Source organism: Rhinichthys klamathensis, unplaced genomic scaffold, assembly GCF_029890125.1.
Source record: "Rhinichthys klamathensis goyatoka isolate OS25496 unplaced genomic scaffold, OSU_Roscu_1.1 h1tg000196l_1, whole genome shotgun sequence".
Classification (NCBI taxonomy): domain Eukaryota; kingdom Metazoa; phylum Chordata; class Actinopteri; order Cypriniformes; family Leuciscidae; genus Rhinichthys; species Rhinichthys klamathensis.
In genome coordinates this window covers 848,604-874,206 of record NW_026606722.1, presented here as the reverse complement: position 1 = coordinate 874,206, position 25,603 = coordinate 848,604, and the positions used below count along the sequence as shown (strand labels likewise).

The following is a 25,603-nucleotide window of genomic DNA, read 5'->3' as shown; positions in this document are numbered from 1 at the left end:
CATGCTCACTGGGTAGTGAGCTCAATAGACGCGTTTGTGTGAAATCACGTTCCTGCATCTCGTCAAAATCAGATTCAGAGTTTCAAAATAGGAAAACTGACTTCAAAGGTGCGTTCTTTTGCACTTTCCCAAGTATGAAGTTGTTGTATGAATTAGCATGAAGTATGGATTCTGTGTTTCTGAGCTGAATGAAACGTAGCATTACTACCCTCGATCAGAGCGAACTCCCACACAGCTTCCTGTAGGTATTCTTGTCCATATAATAGAGACACCCACAGGCTCCAGCTGGCATCATCTCTAATCACCAGTGATCCTTATGACATTTTCAATGTCTTGCTTTCATGTCCTCTGAATGCATGTGATTACTGTAAGAAGACCTATAAATAGCTCTGTCACTCTCTTTCAGAAGAGAAACCGTGTTTTCGGTGGCTGCAAGGAAGATGTGAACTTCACGTTTGCCTGCAACCTAAACACACTGTCTCGCCCACTAACCATTCATGGTATTTAGGACACCTTGATGCAGCACTGATGTACTTGTATAGAAAAGTACCATTTTGTTTGTATGCGGTGTAGAATTTGATGAAGAATGCTGATCAAACTTGGCAGAAAATACTTTTTTTATTTTATAAAAAAGCAGATGCCTAGAATAACATGTGTTTTGTAACTTATTACAGTAATGTATTAATACTTTGCTATGATGCTGCAGATCCCCTTAAAGGGGCTATATGTATTAATCGCTGTGTGTAACGAAACTTAAAAAACAAGACCTTCTCCGACTTCCTACAGTAGGTTGTCTATGAAAGCCTGTAGACTGATTTTTATGTGAAGGACGGGTCATTTTTGCCGAGGAAATCGAAAGGATGTGACGTTTACAAGCACTCCAGAGATCCTCTCTCCTGTTCAATGACACATGAAACGAATGCTTATACAATGTTCAGGATAATGTCGACAGGGCTATTCTGTACAGTAATGTCAATGTGTCATGCAAAGAAAAGGTATTGATTCAAACTATAGTTTCACAGAGCTTTCTTAACTACCACTTTCTTATCGATTTCATTTTTGTTGTGTTTATTTTATTATTGAGAGGAAAGCATGCAGCGCATATTTACATATTCATCTAAACGTCGCTCTCAGCAGCGTGGAAGACGTCTGGATGTTCGTGAACAGTATATCGCTGTAACTTATTTTTAAACTCTAAGTGAAGAACGAAAAAGACCTTCGCCGTGAGTATATCGAGGCTTTGAGTCACATCGAGTCTCTTGTGTGTTACGCGTGCATGAGTGTGAGAACGAGCAGCAAGTTGCTGACTGCAGTTCACTTAATGGCCACCGGTGTCGCTAAAAACAAGGGTTTCTGAATTTCACATATAGAAAATAATTTAAATAATTATAATTGGAGAGTTTTCTATCCTTCTTCAGGATATTCATCCTGTCTTCATTCTATGACTGTTTGTTGAGAAATGATCCAGTTTGAAATACAGCTTCTTCTAAAGTTGCTGAGAGAGATGTCTTTTTCCTGAGAAAGAGAAGGAAAACTATGCCCAATTTACAGAGGGCATACAAACAGGGTGTGTTTGTGCATAGTTACCTACTGGAGAAGGTAAAAATTGGTTCAATTTAAGTTCGTTATACAAACTGTAATGGTTCAATTTGATTTATAAGATGGAATTCTATAGCCTGACTACGTCAGACTTCGTACTTCCGCTCAATTTCATTTCGCTTCTGTACTCAGTCTGAGACATCGACATGTCTCTCAGACCCCATTTACACCTGGTATTAAAATGCGATCTGTATCCAGATAAGTTATAAGTAAATAAAAAACGCATGTTAATGCAAGGTGTAAATACGTTGTGATCGGATTGTGATCGGATCTGCCTGACCACATCTGGAGGTAGTCTGGCTCGCATTGTGTTCGGATCTTTACTAGGTGTAAACGCAATCGTACCTGCCAAACGTCATTTTTTTTCTGGAGGACAGAGGCCTTGTCCACACGGACACGGGTATTTTTATAACCGTGACTTTTTTTTACGCGGTTCGGCCGTTCGTCCACACGGAAACGCAGTATCAGGACACTGAAACCGAACATTTTTGAAAACCCCTGCCAGGGTGAGGATTTTCAGAAATGCCGGTTACAGTGTTGTCATGTAGACAGTAAAACCGGGGTTTTTGCCTTGCGACGTCAGTGTGCGCCCGCGCTGCGCCGTTGCCCGTTATCCGCCTACCGGAACCTGTAATAACTTTTTGTTAGGCTTCTGATTGGCCAACGTGGCTTTGCGGTTAGGGTTATATCGCCGCCTGCTGGTGTGGCATGCTCTTGACAGTGCTTGATAGCGTGTTTTTGCGTTTTCATGTGGACGGGTTTTTTATTAAAACGCAGGAGGAAAAACTCCGGTTATAAAAATACCCGTGTCCGTGTGGACAAGGCCAGAGATCCGAACTCAATGTGGATAACGAGAACGCATTAAAAATACAAGGTGTAAACGCAAAGGTAAGATCAGAACACTTATTATCCGGATAACTTATCTGGATACAGATCTCATTTTAATACCAGGTGTAAATGGGGTGTCAGTTTTCCTCCGGCCTGAAAACAGCCGGCCAATCAACGAACAGAGGGCGGGCTGAGAGCCGTGACGTAGACGCTAAGCGCCGAGTTTAAGATTGTATTTTGGGTTAGGGAAATCAAAAACGACCGCGGATATGGAGACACGGGATGCAATTCTCTCTGCTGTGGAGAATATTCCCGGCATTTCCAAACTGAAGCCCGAACAAGAAGAGTGTTTGTTAAACATTTTGAATGGATGTGATGTCGTGGCTCTACTCCCGACAGGTTTTGGTAAAAGTTTAATTTATCAAATATTACCGATCGTCAGCGAGAAACTGGGCAGGCCAAAGGCCGGCAAGGCGATAGTTGTGATTGTGTCCCCCTTGGTTGCACTCATGGAGGATCAGGTTAAGGAGGCAGCAAAACTCGGTCAGCCATGTTCACTCCGGTATTTCGCTCGATGGTTTCGTTTTCGCATCATACCTGTGTTTACAGTGGAAGTTCGATGCGGCTAAGCTGGCGAATAACACACGTCATAACCAAACGTTATGTGATTGGCTTACGGGTAACCAATGATTTTATACTTCAGACAAGCGCCCCGGCGAGAAAGAAAACACTTTTCAATGATGACATGCCAGACTCTGTCTATGAAGCAAAGCGAAGTAGCAGAGTTTGGTATTACCAGGCTAGGAATTCTATTCAATGGTGTCCAAAATTCTGAGAAGCATTATATGAACACCTTGTGTTTGTTGTTGAAATGAGCCTGAATGCACCGAGGGAGTGTCAGAATTCCTGCAGACTGACGTTATTGCGCGTCTACCGTGTCAATAGAAATAGGTTCACCTGCACCGCCGGAATGCAACCCGTTCGAAGGGCCAACATTCCTCACCTGAATGTATTGTTGCTATGACAACATCCGAGTAAACATCAAGCAATTAAAAACATCTGAATACAAAAGAGTAGTTATTCCTGACTAGACAGACACACTTTGCATTCTTTTCACATATTTAATTATCGTTAAACTAGAGATGAGTAGGATCATCCTGTCACTCAGCAACAGACTAGTAGTCAATTACTGTCTGGACTTTGTTTTTTTAATTTAGCTTTAATATTTTAGCAGTAGTGATTCAGGAACAAAAGTTAATTCCCATCAAAACACTGCTTTGTGTAACAAATTCACCACATTGAACAATAAATTATTGGCAATTAATGCACATTTGTTTAGAGAAATGTGTTGCATTCTGTTCTATTCTTTTTTTTTGAACACATGTCGGTCTGATGGACTGGAATTATACGGTTTCTTCATTCAGTCAGACTACCCAAAAACTAGTGAGTTTTGAACATAAGCACGTCCGTATTTTACTGCACAGTCAAATATCATTTAATGCAACTCAACTGGATTCAAACTTGACAGACAGTGCTAAAACAAACAAAAAAAAGAATGGTGCATCTTCTTAGAAAAGATTAGGGACGATGGCCAAGACAGATAAGGGGGCATTTATTAAAAATTTAAATATGTTCATACTCATCTTTACATCCATCAGTTTGTCAGACATGAAAAATTGATGCTGCACTACCTGTGTTGCTTGAATAAAAGATAAGATCAGAAAGAGGGGCAAGCATATGAGCTCATGCGCCATCAGCCCAGCATGTTAGCACAAGCACTTAGACTAGCATGCCATTTTACACACCAGCTTTTTAAGTTAGAGAACGTGAATACAAAGATAAGAAACAAGCAAGAAGAGAGCTAGGAGGAAATAAAGCTCCATCACCACTGAGCAAACGTGTGGTAAAGTTACCTTCATGGACAGCTTTGATAAGCTATAACGGCTACAGGGCTGGAGAACACAAGAGACATTTCACAAACCAATTAAACACATTCTAATCATCAGATTGCCTATTCAAACAGAAGGCTTCAGACTTCACATTTTTGTGTTAACCCTCTGTTGCTGCTCACATGGTTTCTCATATCAACAGAAAAATATACCAGGTGTTGACTTATGAATTTGCACATGGTTTGTCTTAAAGGACATTAAAACTCCACATATACATATAAACAACAGTAAAAACTTAAATCACACACATATACTTAAAGGGTTAGTTCACCCAAAAAATGAAAATTCTGTCAGTAATTACTCACCCTCATGTTGTTCCAACCCCGTAAGACTTTCGTTCATCTTCGGAACACAAATTAAGATATTTTACGCAAAAAACAAACAAAAATAACGACTTTATTCAACTAATCATTTCCTTCTCTGTACGGCCGTGATATTTCACGTAGGGAAACTACGCAAAGCTTCTAGGTTGTATGTCACACGCATCACACACATGACCAGCGTCGGCCAATAGTGAGCCTACGTGTGACGTGCAACCTAGAAGCTTTGCGCAATATCACTACGTGAAATATCACGGCCGTACAGAGAAGGAAATGAATAGTTGAATAAAGTCGTTATTTTTGTTTGTTTTTTGCGCACAAAAAGTTCTCGTCGCTTGATAAACTTAAGATTGAGCCACTGTAGTCACTCGGACTATTTTAACGATGTCTTTCATAACTTTTGGGCCGGTCAGTTTCGATCCATTAAGATCCTTCGGATGAGACGTTAAACCGAGGTCCTGACTCTCTGTGGTCATTAAAAATCCCATGGCAAAGAGTAAGGGTGTAACCCCGGTGTCCTGGCCACATTCCACCCATTGGCCCCTGGCAATCATGGCCACCTAATAATCCCCATCCACTGAATTGGCTCTATCACTCTCTCTCCTCTCCACCTATAGCTGGTGTGTGGTGAGCGCACTGGCGCCGTTGTACTGTGGCTGCCGTCGCATCATCCAAGTGGATGCTGCACACTGGTGCTGGTTGAGGAGAGAACCCCTGATATGATTGTAAAGCGCTTTGGGTGTACACTAGTACATATGAAAGCGCTATATAAATGCCTCATTCATTCATTCATTCATTCATAAGAAGCCTATGGAGGAATGATCCAGCTCTCAGATTTAATCAAAAATATCTTAATTTGTGTTCCGAAGATGAACGAAAGTCTTACGGGGTTGGAATAACATGAGGGTGAGTATTTACTGACAGAATTTTCATTTTGGGGTGAACTAACCCTTTAATGTATTTAATCTCACTTTATTAACCAATGTCTTTTCAGCTGACCTTTGATCATCCAATTTAACCATACTAATAAGCAAAAATTACTTTAGATAAACATACATTTTTTAGTTTTTATTGCTTAAGTGAGAGTGTTGAACTTTCTTCTCCAGCACAGCTGAAAGATTTGTTTGAGCTGCGCCTCTCCTTCATTCATTTCACTTTTGGTGTGAAGGGGCTCTTACATTTAACAAAAATAGATATTTTGTTTATTTATTTAAAAAAAAACACAAAAAAAAAAACAGTCCAGGTGAAAAAAAGTAATGCAAAAGCAACATTTACAACATTTACTGTGTGCCATTTACACAATTACTTTTCTTAAAAAGTAACCAGGTAAAGCAATTACTTACTTTTTAGGTAGTAACGCAATATTGTAATGCATTCTTTTTAAAAATAACTTTTCCTAACACTGGTGACCAGTTTCTACCATGACGTGAATGTGACATTTGTCAGCAAAATAAAGACTTCTAGGCTCTTTCCATGACAACAACATGTCAATCTCAGGGTCACAAGTAAGTCACAAACCAAAAGTGTCATCTATCACAACAGCTGAAATGGCTTTTAGGAAAAGCTTAGTGTAGGTATCCTGGGAAATCACGAGTTCAGCTCGGTTCATGTGCGCTCAGGACAGCGTTCTCTGAAGGATTGAGCTCTCCTCTGAATTAATCATGCTTCAAGTGAATGCGCTCGATCTCGGAGGACTGCGCCGATGAGACGAAAACCGTTTTCTCTCATTTGACCGGAGGGAGAAAGTAACTCTCTTGCATTTTAATCATACTCTTACAAAGTGCTTTCCATCCTGGGGATAAAATGCTTTCAGACATTCAAAGCCCTATGTTCCACATGTTCAGATATAGAGACTCAAATAGCTTCGACTCGAAAAGGCACAACATTTTAAGCGTACCGCCGTCTGATACACCCACATCCGCTGCGAGACAGAGGGGGGCTGGCGATGAAAACGTAATGAGGATATATGATTAAAAGAGAGAATTATTGCAGATCCAAGGACTCTTTGCAAGCCCTTGGCCAATGCCAACACTCTCGGCTTTGTTTCTATGAATACTGTGATGAATTCTACCTACAAAGGGCTTCATGAGAACTGCTTTGTAGTCAGTATTTCCAGTGCCCACACAGTGTTTTTATTCTCACTAGAGACTGAAGGAATAATTCACCCAGAAATACACCACCGTGTCATTCTGAGTATACGACTTTCTTTTATCCGTGGAACACAAAAGAAGAAATGCTAAAGAAAGGACTGGCTGCTCTTTCACTGTACATATTAAAGTGAAAGGTCTGACCCAGGGAAGTCAAAAGTGGTTAATATGGCTTGCCACACAACAGTCGTGACACTGGCCACATCGATGTTCTGATTTCATTGATGTCAAACCTTAGCCTGGGTTTCCCCATACTGCCTTTGCGCAGCACGATTTTATTCACGCTGTTAGTCAGTCTGGATACCATGGACCAAATTTTTGACTCAGCGAGGGGACCAATCACAGAACGGGGAGGGAGCAGCAAGACGACGTCTATGTGACACACCGAAGCAGTTTGTTTATTCCTATGGATCAAACATGGCTGCAGATGCGAAGTTACCTTTCGATGCACCCTTGGATATTGTTCTAAGTAGTTTAGAACACAAATAAATCTCTGACCCATCGTCTTCTTCCTCGTCTAATTTCTTTCGCTCTACATACGTCATTTGGTATAATTGAAACGATTGGCTATGAGCTACATACAGGCGCATTTGATAGACATTCGTAGCACCCAATAAACGGCTCTGGGCATTCGTAAACCCCGCCTCAAATACGAGAAAATGAACATGTGGTTCCCAGACCACGTCTCAATGTCAATGAGACGTGGTCTGACGTTAGCCAGGCTAGTCAAACCTGATATCTAGCAACAAATGCCATAGTTCTATTTGAGTGGGTCAGAGAAACGGAACAAATGATTTTGACTGAAATATATATTTTTTAATAAAATATATTTGTTCATTGAACAACAAAAACATTTTTTAAAATGTTAAATATTTAATTGTAATCCCATGTCTTTTATTCTCACCATGGCTGCATTTATCTGATCAAAAATAGTCAAAATAGTAATACTGTAATATTATTACAATTTAAAATAACCATGTAATTTATTCCTGTGATGCAGCAAATCAACATATTAGACTGATTTCTAAAGGATCATGTGACACTGAAGACTGGAGTAATGATGCTGAAAATGAACTTCACGGGAATTAATTAACTTCAAATATTTTAAAATAGAAAATTATTTGAAATGGTAACACTATTTCACAATATTACTGTTTTTACTGTATTATGAATCCAATACATGCAGCTTTGTTGAGCATAAGAGACTTCTTTCAAAAACATTATTTCAAACCTTTGCCCGGTAGTGTGTATATATATATATATATATATATATATATATATATATATGTAAATGTTTGTATTTGTAAACGACGAGTTGATTTTTGATTTATAATGTAATGTTGATATTTTAAAGCTTTTTTTGGTGGACATAATACATTCCATTCATTACATTAATACATCTATTTTGCTCATTGCTTAAGAGGAGCACATTAGGCAGGATTTACAACAATTAAAAACAGCAATCCTTGTAAACGATTAACTGATTAATTGAAGAAATATTCAACAGATGAATTGGTAATCAAAACAATTATTACAGATAGTAGCAGCAGCCAGAGTCGAGGGTAACTCATTACAAGTAACTTGAGTTACATAATCAGAGTACTTTTTTAAGTAACAAGTAAACTAATGCATTCATTTTAAATTTACAGCAAAATATCGAACTTTTTCAAATAAGTAACGCAAGTTACTTTTCCACATTTATTGACTGACAGCTCGCCTGTCCTCATGTTAGGACAAATTAAGTGCAGAAGACGTTGTGTGTAAACATGATGGTTTAGTCTAAATTAATAAACTCAGTGAAATGCAAAATCAGAATAACACGCAAACCTCCAATAATTAAATATGTTAAATCAAACAAATATTTGTATGCATTTGATCTCACTTTATTGACCAATGTAGTTGCTTCTGACCTTTGGAAATGACTTTAGATTTTTTGTTTATATTGGTTAAGTAAGTGTTAAACTTTTTTCTCCTGCGTCCTATTCTTCTTTTGCTGCGTCCTCTACTGTATACGCGTGAATTTGCATTTCCTTCAGCCTTATTATTTCAATTTTGGTCTGAAAGGGCCTTTACATTTGCCCAAAAATAGAACTTTTTTTATATATAAAAAGAGAAAAACAAGCCCAGCCTACGTGAGAAAAAGTAACGTACCGCATTGCTTTTCATAAAAAGTAACTAAGTAACGCAATTAGTTACTTTTTAAGGGAGTAATGAGATATTGTATGCAATACTTTTCAAAGTAACTTTCCCCAACACTGGTAGCAGTCAAGTACAGTCATCAAAGTACAGTTATTTGTTTGATTTTTGGGGGAACTATCCCTTCACCTGCTTTTAAAGAGGAACACTGTGGCTTCTTTTCAACAATACCTCTGTGAAGCCGTGAAAATGTAATTGTCCCTCACTTCTTTAAATATGCACGTCTTATTCCTACCTACACAAGCTTGAGGTGAAAGAACTATCGAAATCCTTTTCAAGTGCAGAGGAGAGTGGGTGGAATGCTCCTCTGCTGGATGGGTTCACGGCAAGCGTTTTGTTGTATATGTCTGTACTACAGTGGGGAAATACATTTCTGACTTTTGGTGATAAGCAGGTTGATTGCGGTACCCTCAGGATACATAGGTGAACTTTAAATGCTCTTTCGGTTGGTAAAACCCACTCATTCTCCATGAGAGAGGTTAAATTGAGGCCACAGACGCTCAGAGATGCCCACACAATCCCAGCGTGACGGTAAGCCGCTTCTTCTTCATGCCAGAGGGGATGCTGTGTGCCAATTTAACAGTTTGACCCACCATGAATTAAAGATTGGCTGCCTCTTTCATAACCCAAAACTGCCACCACTAAAGTTGGCACCCGATGGCAAATCTAGGTCTAGTTACTCATATATGCAAGTGCTATAGAAAGAAAGCATGTTGTTAACTCAGTCCTTACTTGTGACAGAAGTTTGTTGTTATTGTCCTCTAGAATCCGGACCTTGGTTTCCAGCTGGCGAATGTAGTTTGAGGATGCATCTGTAAGACAAAATAAAAAAGGGAGAACATTTAAAATCGAATGTAAAGAAAAACAAAACATAGTATTAGTAGTGTCACAGGTGGCTTTTGTGAACTGAGAATCATTTATGAGAATCAATTTTTGCTGTGAACTTACTGTAAAGAAACATTTCAGGTTGGACCTCCTGAACAAACACACTCTACAAGACCAACAATTGCTCATTTCTTTAGTTCAGCATAAGTGTCAATCATATTCAACAAATGAATCGATGAACAAGTCTTTTTTGGTGCTGTAATCAAAAGATTCGTTGAATCAAAGTCACAAACACTAATTGGCGCATCAGGTGAAGCATTTTGAAGCCCAAAATCACATACCTTTGATATTTTTCAAACTGCTTAAACACTATAACAAGGTGAAACTTCAGTTTAATTAAAGACTTGAGAATTCACCCTGTGATCTATTTTGGGGTTTGTTTTGAATTGATTCAGCCTACTTAATTTCTCATGCATATGTGTTTTTAATTTAATCCCAGTGCTTTAAGCCTAAAAGTAGCCTCCCTTCTGGTAACACAGTTGAGATTATTTCTCTGTACACAGTGTCAAATAATTCAAAAGACCAAAAGCGTCATGCATGGTTTGATGTGGTCTGTACAGAGCCAGTAACATGACTAAAACTACTTTCAATTTCTGGGCTGACATCATGGTTCTGGCTATGACCGCATGGTAAATTATACACCACATCACAGACCTCGTAACATGCAAGACAAAAAACAAACAAGAAAAGGAATAAATCCAATGCAATACTGAATTAAAAGATCACAGGATACAGGGTTTAGATTAAGTGAATGATAAGTACAACGTTCTGTCATGAAACTCTAGATGGCGCAGGCTGATAGATCCTTAACTCAATCTGCTCGCAGTCACATCATTCTCTATAGGGCACAGCTGATTGGTTCCTGCTGTATCAGTAGCCAATGAACTCGCTGCCTAACCTTCAAATACTTGGTCCCCATTTGCAGCGCACTTTCAGAAAGCCTCCACCCTCCCCAGCTCCACCTGTATAGATCTGCTACAGGTAAATCATGTATGCTATTGTACAGTAGCAGCAGCAGCATGTCTTACTTGCTCACAGGAGCGTGTCGTGTTTGTATTGGCAATAGCAAGTCCCGCACTTGCTCTGCAGCAGCAGCACCATAGGAGATCTATTCCACCAAAACCAAACATCTCAACTTTGTCATATCCATTACCAATGCCAAACACTCCAAGACTTGTCATGAGAGAATTATTCTACCGCAGTCTACAGCTGCTACTCTAAACTGCTGTAGATGTTACAGCAGTGAACTTTACAAAGAAATCTGTAACTGTAAATGTCCCAATGCCTATAAAGGGTGTCATATGTCAAGCAACTGTTTATACCTGGCTTTAAGATTTGCGTTTTGGTCGATCGGATTACAAGTGGACGGCGCTAAATACAGGTTTAAACGGGGTCTAAAACGTTTTGAGCTTGTCCATTTCGACCATTTCCAGAGGTAGTTGAAAACACATTCGACCGGATTATATTTTTAGCAAAAACATTTAAAGTCCCCCTGTGGAGAAAATCAAGTTTTTAATGTTGTTTATATGTCTATGTGGTGTTTTTAATATGCTTTTATGTATAGATTCAACACCATTGCTGAGTATTTTCTCCTTAAAACTGCAGTGAACCAAAGACAGTCTCAAAAACGCGGTTTGAAATCACTGGTGTTTCTGACGTCACGAACTACCATGTAACCAATCAGATCAACATGTGATCGTCAACGAGTGGATCTCTGAGCTGGTGTGAGTGAGTGGAGGCGGGGCTCATTTGCATATTCATAGAACCGCGTATACTAAATGAGGCAAGGGTGTAGAGTTACATTCAAGCTATTTTAAGGCATGACGTTTTTTTTTCCAAGGAAAAAAAAATGTTTAAATATGTCATTTAGGTGAACAAAGATGAGTTTTGAGGGATAAAATTCTTGACTACAGGGGGACTTTAAGTGAAAAACACAGAGACTTTTTTTGAGTCATGAAGCAAACAAATCGTTAAATTATAGTTTTGAATAGATTCATTGAAAATGGCCATTTGAACTAATTAATGGGAACAACTAGGAGCATTGTCCCACCCCTCAGATGAGGGGACCCACTAACTAAATGTGACTTTACACTCCCATAACATATTTCCTGTTTGTAAAATATATTACGCTGCAATTTAACATTTGGCCTTATTGACCAACTGAGCAAACTGACCTTACTTTCCGACCTTCTCAAGTTCACCAATTACTATTGTGAGCAGAAATAAAAGCACACTATAACTAACTTTTTTTTAAACTGTTTAAGGCATGCAGTTTGTTTCATTTGGCTATCCAATGAATGAAATACATGTGCTGACAGTTAGCTGGGAAACTGGGAAATTGTCACAGCCAAAAGTTCCTTTTTGAGGAAGAAAAGACAAAAAGTGTTTATGTGCTGATTTTAATCATTTAATTAATGCGCTTCTGTTCAGTTTTTGTGAAAATATCAAAAATGAATGCCACACAATAATGTTGGTCATATTTCCTCTGTTATAAAAGAGTCATTTTATATGCCAACTGTGTTGGCAGGGTGTATAAGATGGGTGGCATTAGTTGTTAGCCTAAAAGCTAAACCCACTGGCGTGTCTGAGTAAAGCCCTCAGCGGTGGACAGCGAGGCAGTGCTGGGCGGCTGCAAATCCCTAGTGACACTCTAATCTAACTTCATCTGGCTGAATGAACTATGGGCACGGGCCAAGCCGATTAAGAATCAACTTCGATCCACAAAATCTCTGGACCAGCGTCCTAGTGAAAAGATCCACCCACTACCAAACACCACTCCAACCAGAACCAGCTTCAAGAAATATGGGTCACACTTTAGTTTAGGGTCCAATTCTCACTATTTACTAACTATTAACTGTCTTTACCCTCAATAAACTACTAATTTAATGCTTATTAACAGTTAGAATGGTAGTTTAGGTATTGGGTAGGATGGGATGTAGAATATGGCATTAATATGTGCTTTATAAGTACTAATAAACAGACAATATCCTAGTAATATGCATGCTAGTAAACAACTAGTTAATAGTGAGAATTGGACCCTAAACTAAAGCATTACCGAAATATGACTCCACTATACCCAAAAGCAGTTATAAACATCCAGTTTTCATACTCAGCCTCATCAGAGCTATTGGTTTGAGGACAACATAACTGACCTTTTGCTATACGATTCAGCTGAAACGACAACGAACATTAAAACAACTCTATGTTAAGTCTTCACAAATCCCTCTGGGCCTGATTCAAGATAACAACCAGTGCATGTATTATTCAGTATTTCATATTCAAAACTAGTATACTCGCAGTGGTTAAGTATTCAGGGCTTGACATTAACACCAGCGCGGGTGGATTTCAGCAGTGGTGTGTAACGCAGTCACTCCTACTAGCCACTTTAGCTGGTTGAATTTTATATATAAGTTATTACACGGCTCTGTGGAATACTTGATTCTGATTGGTCAATCACAGCATCTAGCGGTATGTTATTCCCCCAATAACAACCTGTAAAAACTGATAACACAGGCTCATCCGGGTTACTGAAGTCGGCGCTTTACACTCGCTAGGAAAGATTTTTCCTGGTGGAAGTTTTGTGTTTGGTGAGCTAATAAAATATTAAAACTCAAATCAATATTTTGTGCAGTTATTTAATTATGTCATCTGGGTATCGTGGACTCACTCTCTCGTTTCATACAAATGCAGCCGATGCCATTTTGAGACGATTGTTTTGTGCTTGCCTTGTACACTATAACAGATTATAAGATAACAAACATGTATGATTAAGTTTAATCTCAAATTAATATCTCTTATATACCTCTATATTATTATATAAATATATTATTATTATTTATGTCTTGAAATACCGTGTAATAGATGGTATGACTGAACCATATCCCTTAAATGCCCGTCTAGTTTGAACTTGCTGTTTGCTAGCAACTACTTTCTCTGCAGAAGCTTGTGTTTGAAGAGCTAATGAAATTATTTTTTTATTTAAAACTTATTTTAAATAAACAATTAATTTTAGGATTAATTGCAGTGTTTAATAGTTCATATGCCAGTCCGTAACTTAAATTTTACTGTTATATATCCAAATTTTTAACGTTAGAGGAGCACGGCCATTTGTAGCTTGAATGTGCAAGGCTTCCAGTGTCATTCTCATTTGCTTCCAGTTATGTACACAAAAAGTCTGTTATGCTGCTTGATTTTGCAAACTGGCATTTACCTATAGAGGCGAATTAATTGGAAGTCTCGCACATCTTGTCATCAAATAGCTTCCGTGTTGCAAATTAAGGTGTACTTATCTGTAAATGTAACAAATTCAAAAGTTACGCAAGTATTTCCATATATACTTTATATTTCATATATACAATCTGACTATTTTGACTAAAAGTTGACTAAAAGTTATTTTTGTGTTTGTATTGTTTGGTGTGTATGTCTGTATTGTTTATTTTCGCAGTTTATATGGTAAAAAAAAATTGCACATAATGGACGCCATATCTTGTAGTTTGGTTTACTATATCACAGACATCACAAATGTATTGAGAGACAACACTGCATATCATGATCAAATAAATCTAACACGCTGATCAGCTATTTGCCCATGTTAGTTCAGTGAACTGACATGGATGTTTGTGTGTGGCGGCACGACGTGGATGAGTGTGTGGGGGTGGGGGACTGAGTCTGGCCCTCTCGCTTTGTCGCTTCCAATCGCATCAGCAATGCCATGACCCACTTCCATACACTGCGGCACAAGGCTCACGCGGGAATCTTCAGGATAGGCCACAGCAAACGTAAAGCTGTCTTCATGACACCGCAAGCACCCCCTTTCAACAGCAGTCGCACCCAAATCCCACAAAAGCAGCAGGGCTTGTTCCGAGAGAACTGAGATGAATTCAGACTTCTTGGAAACACGCTGATGAGCCTACAGGAACACTGTCGTTCAGTTTCCTTTGAACATCTGTTGCAACACACTGTGGGCGCTGCCAATACTGCATGTGTTTTAAATACAAATCAAAACTGTGTGTGTGTGTTTGTGAATGACTCTTCAAGTGAGTCTTAAAGAAGAGAAACAGAAAGGGAAAAAATCTGAGGAAAAAACTCCAAGCGAAAGCTTTGAAATGGGTGTGTGCATGAAGTTGCTGGATCAATTGCTGCAAGATGTGGCAGTCCAAGCAGAAACAACAGTCCCTAAAATAATTCATTCCTTACAGTCTGACCTCGTTCTGTTAGAAAACTACAGCACGGCAGACAATGAAACTTAAAGAGAGGGAAAAAAAAGCTATTGGCCGTCTATAAACTTAAATTAACTATGTTTGTCTGAGTTTAGAATTCAAACTTGGCTTAAAAAAAGTGGGAAGAAGACATCTTGTTTAAAAGCCTGCACAACATTTTTGTCTCACTGCAGGATGGGGAAATAAGAACAGAGGATAAGGGAAAACAAATAATGTTAGAGAAAGACAGAAATGGATAGAGAGAGAGAAGTCATGTTTGGATAGTGAGTTCATGTTGAGGTTCTAGACTGGGATCCATTAGGCGTATTAGTGGTATTTGCTAAGGCATGATTCACTATTAGTATTGCTCTGTTGGGGATTTGAAGAAAAATAGTTTAAACTGTAACATGTACATGTGTGTGTTTTTTTTTTCTTTTTCTGGCGGATGATAAAATGGAGGAAAAGTCCCATAAGAGCCAGAGACACAAATCCAACATAAATCTGACATAAACTATGGTGTCGCCTCAAGTCGCCGGAGTCTGGGCCTGAACGTTGCACTTGAAAACACTGCAAAGCCAATGGTCTACACACTACTCACCACCCTACACCCTACGGCCAACTGGCACGTACCTGCTTGAGAGGAAATAACTCTCCATACCAGCAGGTGACAGTACTCTGTATTCGTCAATTCAAAAAGAGAAACCGGAAGAGCTCGGGCTACACAACACAATTTAAACAATGCAGTAGTGCGGACAAAGTCTCACCGGTGGAGAGAGTGGTAATGAACAGCTAGACTGCCATGAAAGTCATACAATGAAAGTCTGAATGAACACTATGCCCTACTGACTCATTGTATGGACAAAAAACATTTTGTGTTCCACAGAAGTAGTAAGTCATGCAGTTTCAGAATGACATGAGTGTAATTGATGACAGGATTTTCATTTTTGGGTGAACTATCCATTTGAACCAAAGTAAAGTGACTGAATAACCAGCTACAATGTTACAGTACACCTTCAATCTTTACCTGTGGCTGGGAGCGTTGTCTTTAGTTTAATCATTGACTGCAACAGTGACCTTGATCCTCACTTGAGCACACAACTACAAATGAAGCCATTTGCTCAGAGCCAAGTCGCCTCCTCGGGGAGACAAGTGCTGAGTGCTGTTTGTTTACTCTGTTAGGAAACTAGGGAGGGTTTTGATATTTATTGTGTCTTGTGTTTTAAGGTAAAGCTGGTCAAATTTAGGACACTGAAATACTTTTTCTTGACCATTTTCAAATAAAGCAGCTTCACAGAAATAAACAGGAAAATAACTTGCAAAATTCATCAATTAAGAAATGACTTTAATTTCTGCTGTAAATAAAGCAGAAAGCAGTCTTTAAAAAAACTTGATTGTCCAGACCAGCGTCTGTTTGTGAGGCCAATGACAGATGGGTGGACTTTGAAAAATCGTTATTTTAACGATTCCATTTAATGCCACAAATGATGCAGAAATAATCCACTTACCACTTCACCTTTAAGACGCGTGAGGGCAAGTATTCAAACTCTTACACTGATTTCAATTATAAGCTTGAGCTCCCAGACCTTTTAAATTATACAGTGCTTGAATAACCCCTTGTTCTTATTCCCAATGCGTTGAAGATTACACAAAGATTGGTAAATCTGTTCTTCAAGCAATGTGAAGTCAACTATGAAAAACATGGTGCAACCAAGAAGAAACTACCAAAGATCAGGCCATCCCACCAAACTGCAGCTGGACAAGAAAGGCAGCCGTTAGAGAAGTGAGCACTTTTTTTTATAACTTGCAGAAACTGTTTTCCTTTTACCGGTTGACACCAGAGTTTAGCTTGTTTGATTGATAGGACGTTTGTTTTCCCTCCTGATTGAAAAGCAACAGTGCTTTCCAACTCTGTTCCTGAAGGCCCCCCAAACAGTTTGGATTTAGGATGTCTCCACTTTAAACGTATCCAATGCAGGTCACTGGACCCTCAACTGATGAGCTGACGAGGTATATCAGGTATGTTTGATAAAATTCCACATACTTTTATTATTTCCTGAACTTCCACAATCAAATTGACTTACGACAACAAAATAAGACCCTTATCCCGTAATCCCTCAGGCCTACAAGCTACATAACCATGTAAATGCTGGTCACATGAGACCACAGCAGGATCAAACACATTTCCTTGGGGACATCACAACATCAGATGGGCTTCAGAGACACAGATGAGCACATTGAAGCTACTACAAATGTCCAATAAATATTTTATTTACTACCAGATGCCAAGATCAACAAGGGCAAAGAGATTCCTTTCCATTCAGTTTACATGAAACAAGTGTATGACTGCGACATCGGTAGCCGAACAGTCTTCATACATTAGTAAAAGCTACCTTAGATACATAATCCAACACAATTATTGTTACTACCATACCAGCGTTTCCCTCATTGGTCCCTCTAGGGGGCTCCGGGGTCTCTTTTTAGTTGTGATATAGTGTCTCAAGTCTATATTACATTCACACTTGTGTTTTAAGAAGCCTAACAATAAGAGTATAATACTATTTATTATTATGATTATTATAAACTTATTTAATTAAATTAGTCTTTTGTGATTTGGCAAGGGCACAAAGCCATATCACACTTTTGATTTAATTTCGTTTGACAGATACTTTGCCAAAGCAATGGCGCAAAACAACGTTAGACACATTTATATTATTAAGAGAAGTTTTTTTAAATATTTTCGGTTCATAGTGAAACCGTGGCAGCTCAGGTTAGATTATGGTGGGCCCCCAAAGTCTAGGTAATTAATGGAAAAATTCGCATGAATTTCAGAATGTGATGTGATCGATAATCTCAAAATAACTGTTGATGAATCGGCCAGAATGACATATCGCAAATTCACTAGACACTACCATTACTTCTAACACCACATAAGGTGTGGCCAACAAGACATCGCCTTTCGTTGAACATGGTAATTATGAAAAAAGTGCATTCAAACAAATTACCTGCTTATCCACTACGTTCACATGGAAATCACGTGTAGACTTGCCTTCCACTTTTGATTCTCTTGAAAGCAGACAAACACACACAGGGCAGACTGTTTGCTGGTGGGTGGCTGGGAGAGCGCCTGCGGTCCAATTCTAGCGGATGCCACATATTTCTAACTAACGCTGACACCATAAGCCTCAGAAGTTCAACACACACTCTAAGCCGGGTAAAGGGTGTGATCTCAACGCTGGCAAGAGGAACCCTTATGTAACCCAAGACGCCAATGTATTTATCTAGGAAGACATGAACTTTAATTATCTGTGTTGTTTCTGGCCAAGTACAGATTACTTTTCCTCCATATGGACCACTAACATTGCAGAGGTTTCTGGACAAAATTAAAGGAGCTGTATGTAAGATTGTGGCCAAAACTAGTACTGCAATCACTTTCAAATTACTGTAGAGCGGTGTATCCCCTCCCCCTCCCCCCTGACTCCAGGTTGCCAGATAGGCTGCAGGATCCAGCAGGAACGTAGGCTGCTACAAGGAGCTTTCAACTAGAGCAGAGCTGGCAACCCGGATGCCGAAACACTACTGACTTCGTGATTGGTAGATAGGTGGAGGGTGGGGCTTCAGGTCAAAACACAAGATGACAACATCAACATCAGTTGAGGGCTGCAACTTCACTTTTTAAATGACAATATCGTGGCCGTACTACTGTTGTCAGTGATATAAGTATTTGAAATGAACATGATTTCTTAAGGTCTAGAGACACATCAAGCCATTTTATGATTAATTGAAATAAATTTCTTACATACAGCTCCTTTAAGTATTTTAAAATGTGGATGCGATGTAGCAAGTCGAAAAGACCCACAGACTCCATATGAGCCGTGATCTCAGAGTTTAGGGTGACAGCGGTCATGAGATATTTACTGGAAGTTGAGCGTTTATTTGGTAGATTAGCACAATTGTTGTCAATAGCTTTGTTTACATGGACCCTAATAATCCATTTGTAATTGGACTAGCACAGTCGGAATAAGAAAAGTCACATGTAACCACGCATATCGAAATGAATTGGCCCAATCCGATTGAAAGGGCTGGATTAAACCTTTTCTAATGCGTTCGATAGTACATGTAAACACTTGATAAGATTGAAAATCGAAACTGTAAAGTTCTCTGCATGTGCAATGACGTAAAGATGGCATAATGATGAGCTGTTGTTGAAAATAGTGTAATAAATTACTGTTGTGTCATTCTCATTCCACTCATCGTTTGTGAAGTGCTGTTCGTCCCTTCAGACTCTTCCACAGACACCTTGTTTTGGTCGCGGGAAGGGGCGTTTTTACTGTATGTTTAATATAAGCAGCACAGCACATGTGCTCGCCGTCTCCTAATCAGGCCCCGAAATAGATAATATTAAGTCCGCTGTTTAAAACAAAGAAAAGAAGCGATGGCAGGATGTTGGTTAGTCTGCAGCAACAGCTGGAAACTCTGTATATTTGATGTGCGCATTAAAAAAAGATTAAATCCGCTTACTGAAGTAAAGTAAGCTTATCACATATCTACATCAACCCCATCACATAATTTAGTGTTTATGTAAACACTGTTTGGATTCATTAATCGAGATGATTTCAATTGTACATGTAACCGTAGCTAATGTCTTCCACGACCAGTTAAGTAATATGAAAATAAGTGTTCCTTGCAAAATTATGTCATGGGCCTGGCTTCAGAAACTTTTATCCTTCTTTTGTGTTCCACAAAAAAAAAAAAAAAAACTACAGCATATGATTTTGAAAGACATTCTAAGTAAAATGATGACAGAATTCTTATTTTTAGGTTTACTATTTCTTTGCCAATTTTTGTTTTCATGTTAGGTCAGACAGCATTTTTGTTCTGTCCTGTTCAAAATACAGAAGATTATCATGTGAAGCATTGTGATGATCTCCACCTCACTCAAGTGTGAATAAAAATAAATCGTAAATTAACTAATTAAATCTTCACTTTCCAAAAAACAACTTGGCAAATTTAAAGTCCTTCTTCTGAAGTGTTCTTTATATAAAAGGTGTCCCCCTTTTATATACATGAAAATAGATCCAAAATAATTGATTTTATGATAAGTAATTGATATCATCCAGTTTTAGACAAGGTTTCTTTAGTCCTTTCGAGTTCCTGCTTAGACTGACAACGAGACTTTCTTCCTTTTTTCGGCCTAAAAAGATGCCTATAATCTCAGGGAAAAAGAGAATTTTAATAAAGGACAAAATTGACTTCTCAATGACTCCCAGGAATTTGACTTGAAGGTGTAAGAATAACATGTGTGAGCATGTCCAAATATGTCCTATAAATTCTTGTTTTTAAATGCACTTCAGAACATTTTGGTGTCTACTGTAGGTTTATATACGTTATAAGTGCTTATTTTTGTTCAACATTCTCAATATATGGTGCTTGCAGTGGACTGTTTCACAAAATTTAACAAGGCAACTGGGGAATATTCAAGTTCCACCGCTGTTCTCACACCACTTGGCTGTGTGGTGAGAGAAAGTATGAAAAAAACCTTCCACGTATGAATAGTAAAAGAAGGAAAGTGAATAATTCACATTCTGTAGAGGAACAATACTGAGAGCAGAACTTGCAACTCATTAGAAGATCATAAAGCCGGAAGGTATACAATGAACAAGTGTGTACTAGTCGCACTTCTAGATCACTAATTATCACAGCAAGTGTCAAACAAATTATGTCAGACCTTTTTTCCAGAACAATCTTCTAAGCCACTGCAAAGACTTTCAACCCACTGGTGTCAAAATGATTTATAGTGGATGTATGAATTCAGTTCCCCTCAAGTTCACACAGGTGTTGTGCATCCCATTAGATATGGACTTGTTCCACTGAGGTTTGAAAACTAGAACGCGTTACAATAATTTAATTGTTGAAAAGTAAAACACTAACTTTCACATGTTTAGCACTGGTTACTGGCCAACAGTGGTGGGCCGTCAGGGCCCGTTCTATTACTACATTCTCAGCCCCAAAGCGAATTAAAACTTATGCCAGAAATACGACTGGACAAACTCGAATTTCAGCATTATCTTCCATGGCGATAGAAAAGGACTTATTGTTGGAACTAAACGCACAGATAACCTGTGCAACAGAGTAATTGAAGTCTTCTTGAGGGAAGAATGGAGGTCAAATAATCAGTAGTTTTGGTGAGTATAATGCTCTTTGTCCTCGTTTTTTCCGTGCTGAATATGATTTTTAATGTTTCTTGTAAATGTATGATCGAAACTTCATTTCTTTCAAACATTCATACTATTAAAAGTGCGTTTTTTAAAAAATAAACAAATGTGGGTTTAATGAAAAACACTTTCTATTATTTTTTAAACCATAGACTTTCAACTGAAAGAAATTGATGTCATACTTTGATTGTTCAAAAGTAGCCTACTACAAAAATGTCCGGAAAACACAGGGTGGACTGTATTGTTGTAATTTTATTAGGTTAATATTGATGCTTCTGCTATGATGTATGTGGCGCAGTAAAAAGAGACTCGTGAATTCTCGTTGTTTTTTTCTTCAGTAATGCCATTCATTCTCGCTGAATAAGATAACTGTATGTGATGCAACACCCTGTTATACTGCGTTTCTGTATAATATTGATGGTTTCTATAGCCGTATAATAACCATAATTATGTGGATTAATTCAGGTAGGACACCACTGGAGGCCTAGGTGTGAAATGCACCGCCGGCTACTGGTGGTCAATGATGATATATCTTAGAATGGATGCTTAACATATGAACAACCGCACTTGTAAAAAACGACCCTTTTTGAAATTATGAAAGCTCTACATTCAAGTGTCGCAAGCAGGGCCGTGAGAATGTGGCATGATTGATAATGAGCGTCACCTGCGTGCTCACGGAGGAGCAACGGAAGCATAAAAGGAGGAGCGACGACAGTGAAGGACGAGAGAGGACCAGGCCTGGACTATTTTACGTTATGTTTTGTTTATGTATGTGCGGCAGTCATCCGTGAGGGGCTGCAGCTTTACTTTCGTTTCGTGTTTTATCAACAAACCTTGCTCCATCAAGAAATTACCCATTACATTAATGTTTTAATCATGTGTAGACTAGCCTTCCTCTGAAAGTAAACTACAGGTCCATTTTCTTGTGTTGATTCTCATGCTTGCCTTGTGAATTCAGTTTAATTTAGATGATGTGTCTGAATTTTACACAATCACAATTTTCTCAAAGAGTAGAAGTCATAAACTCTTGTCTACAATGCTGGATTCAAGTCTATAGTCCAAAACAATCAAAAATCTATGACCTTCGCTTGGGTATTTTTAACGGGCCTATGTTTATGCTTTATGGTCAGGTTTCCTTGTTATTATCTTCCCACATATTATGCAACTGACCCGGGAAAAACATTACTTCAACATGCCAATGAACCACAGCCATTTCAGCATCCCTCTCCAAGCCATGTCTTTCCATGAGGGTCTATCGTAACATAAAAAATGAATGTGCATGCAGTAGTATGACTTCTGTTTCTGCAGTCTCCATCCCTCTGGGGCCTTGTGAGACATTGGAGGTGTGAATTTTAAAAGCATGGCTTATCTCTACACCAGATCCAGGACTTAGAGTTTCTGGCAGGTCCCGCAGAAAGGTCATATTAAGTTGCATTCCAACACGTCTTGCCGTCTTAGTACCAACCCCTGAGCCGGTGTCCTCTTTAATCTCGGACCACCAAGCGTTCACTGGTCCCACTGGATAGCTATAAGACGCGCTGGTGGAGCCAGAGATGAAACCGCAATGCGGAGACCTCAGGCAAGCTCTGACTTCATCTGATGGAAACGGCTTCAGTGCAGTTTTTGCAAAGCCCTGACTGACACATCTGTGGTGGAGAAAAAACTGAGCTCAACCAGTGGTGATATCTTCCACCAAATTCATGAGTTTTCCCAATTAGTGTGGGTTATGTAACCATCTCATTCCTAGAATTTAGAACAGCAGGGACAGAGTCCCAGGCGTAAGGACATTTTCTGTGAACAGACAAATCTGTTGCAGTGTTGCTATATATCCATCTCAGGCTTGTTTCTAGCAAGAGATGTACTTTCGTTTGAGAGGCAACTGTTGTTCTATTCATTGCTCGAGCTTATTCATAAACGAGGGTCTGAAACAAGCCTTGACCTCCTTTGAAATTAAAAAATAGCAAAGTGACAATACCGTGGGAGAGGATAGTGCACACTCCAAAAACACAAAAAATGGTATCCTAGCAACAAGAGACTTAACAGTCCTGCTTGCACTGCAAAATTGACGGATTCTGAGACTTAATCTTGAGCTCGCCACAAAAAGCACCCCAACCCCCGTGAAGAGCAACTTTCATCTTTTACGCCCTTGTGGATCCCTCTACTCATAGGAGAACATTCCCTTCACTCTTTCTTGAATTTTGAGTAGAGAACAGTTTGTGATGGAGGAGAGGTTAGATTGCTGATATAAGACTATGAGCTGAATGAGTCCTTAACTGATGCAGGAGTGTTTAACGTCATTCCACTTATGCATCTAGAGCTTTATTGCAGATTTTTCAAGTTCAAAGGCCACTGTTAACGGCATAGGGAGCAAGGGAACAAAGGGCGCCAGGACCGGGATTAACAACCACTGCTAGAAGTAACTTTGTAACTATACAGTCGTGGTCAGAATTATTGGCAAGATAAACAAAGAAGTCTGTGAAAAATAATCAGAATTGTTAATCCTTTTGACCTTTTATCAAAAATAACTTCACAAAAAAATCAAACCTTTCTTTGAAGTAAAACAATTAAAACTGGGGGGGAAATCTCATTATGAAATAAATGATTTTCTCTAATACACATTTTCCACAATTGATAACTGTTTTATTAAATACTTTTTGCAATCTCCTTTTGCCAAGATACCAGCTCTAAGTCTTCTCCTATAATGCCTGATGAGTTTGGAGAACACCTGACAAGAGATCAGAGACCATTCCTTCATACAGAATCTCTCCAGATCTTTCATGTTAGTGCTTCATCCTTTTCTATAGGGTTCAGGTCAGGGGATTGAGATAGTCATGGCAGAACCACCATTTTGGGCTTGGTGACCAATTTTTGTGTTTATTTTGATGTTAGTTTTGGATAATTGTCCTGATGGAAGATCCAACCATGGCCAATTATATGATTTCCAGCAGAGGCGGTCAGGTTTTGATTTTTTATATTTTGGTATTTGCTAAAATACATGATAGCATGTATCTGAAAAAGAAGTCCAGGACCTCCAGCAAAAAAAAAAAATAGGCCCACAACATTAAAGATCCAGCAGTATATGTATAATATACAAATACACTGTAAAAAGTGATCAGTTGACAACTTAAAGTGAGGAAACACACTTATGAAGTTTATTTACTTAATTTTAGGCAACAGGTTTCCTCACTTTTTTTGTTAAGTCAACTGATCAACTTTTGTTAAGTCAAATGTAATTTATTCCTGTGATGGTAAAGCTGTATTTTCAGCATCATTACTCCAGTCTTCAGTGTCACATGATCCTTCAGAAGTCAGTCTAATATAATGATTTGCTGAGCAAGAAACATTTTTTGTGATCTGTGATACATTTTTGTGATCTACTAATACTCTAATGAGAGTCAGTTCACATGTAGTTGCAAAGTTACTTATTTTTAGTAGAATGTCTGAAGTGAACTATCAAAATAAAGTGAAACCTAAAATTAAAATAATTTCCAATAGGGAGGGTCATTTGCTGACAGAAACTGGTCGGTTCACTTCATGTGAACTGCAGAATACATGTGAATAGAATCATTCTTAAAAATCCTCACCTAAGCTGATATGGATGTTCCCTGAAAGACAAAAGAGGATGGATTCATTTATCTGCTCTTTATTGTTTTTTTTTAAAGGTGTGTCTGTTTCACAGCTCATGTGGCTGTATGGGTAAAACATAGCTTTAATGCATACAGATCATATCAGTCTCTAGAGAGAATAGCTTACCTAAAAGCAAACAGTGTAAGCTAGCTTAAAGGCATAATCATTCAGAGATGCGGTCATTTCATGAATCCTACGCTTTTGTAAAACCACTTGGCTTTTAGTTTAGCCCTTTAGACTGCTGGAGACTGAATACAGCAAACACCAAAAGAAAGAGCAAAAGAACCAAAAAAAAAGACAAAACAGTGGTCAAGAAAATTTGATGACAAGCTACTTAGAGATTTTCCAAACTAGTAGTGGCTTGGGTTGTTTCTAAGCAGGCTGCTTAATCAATGAGGTAAGGACATATTTTTTAGATGAAAACCCCCAAAAAATGCTGCATGACCACATTGCCACCACAAGGTGGGCATTCATTTTCAATAATTGAGTGGTTGCACAATTCTGCAGAAACGCTGCAAATTTCCAATATATTCAAAAGTCCATCATCCCATGATTGGGTAAAATAAGGCCACAGTTGTTCCAGTGAAGACACACACCCCTTCAATCCTGTTCTCACATAAGAACTGAGACGCCAACAGGGTT

The 25,603-nt window shown here is 38.7% G+C and overlaps 1 protein-coding gene across 1 annotated transcript in view; it reads right to left on the bottom strand.

Annotated features, from left to right (window-relative positions):
- LOC130096210 (cholesterol 24-hydroxylase-like) overlaps nt 1-25,603 on the bottom strand; it is a 76,777-nt gene that overhangs the window by 9,927 nt on the left and 41,247 nt on the right. The window contains exons 18-19 of the mRNA XM_056262894.1: nt 9,772-9,851; nt 4,341-4,379 (exon numbers count right to left, since the gene is read on the bottom strand). Of these exons, the coding sequence (XP_056118869.1) occupies nt 4,341-4,379; nt 9,772-9,851 (119 nt within the window). The remainder of the gene's footprint in view (nt 1-4,340; nt 4,380-9,771; nt 9,852-25,603) is intronic.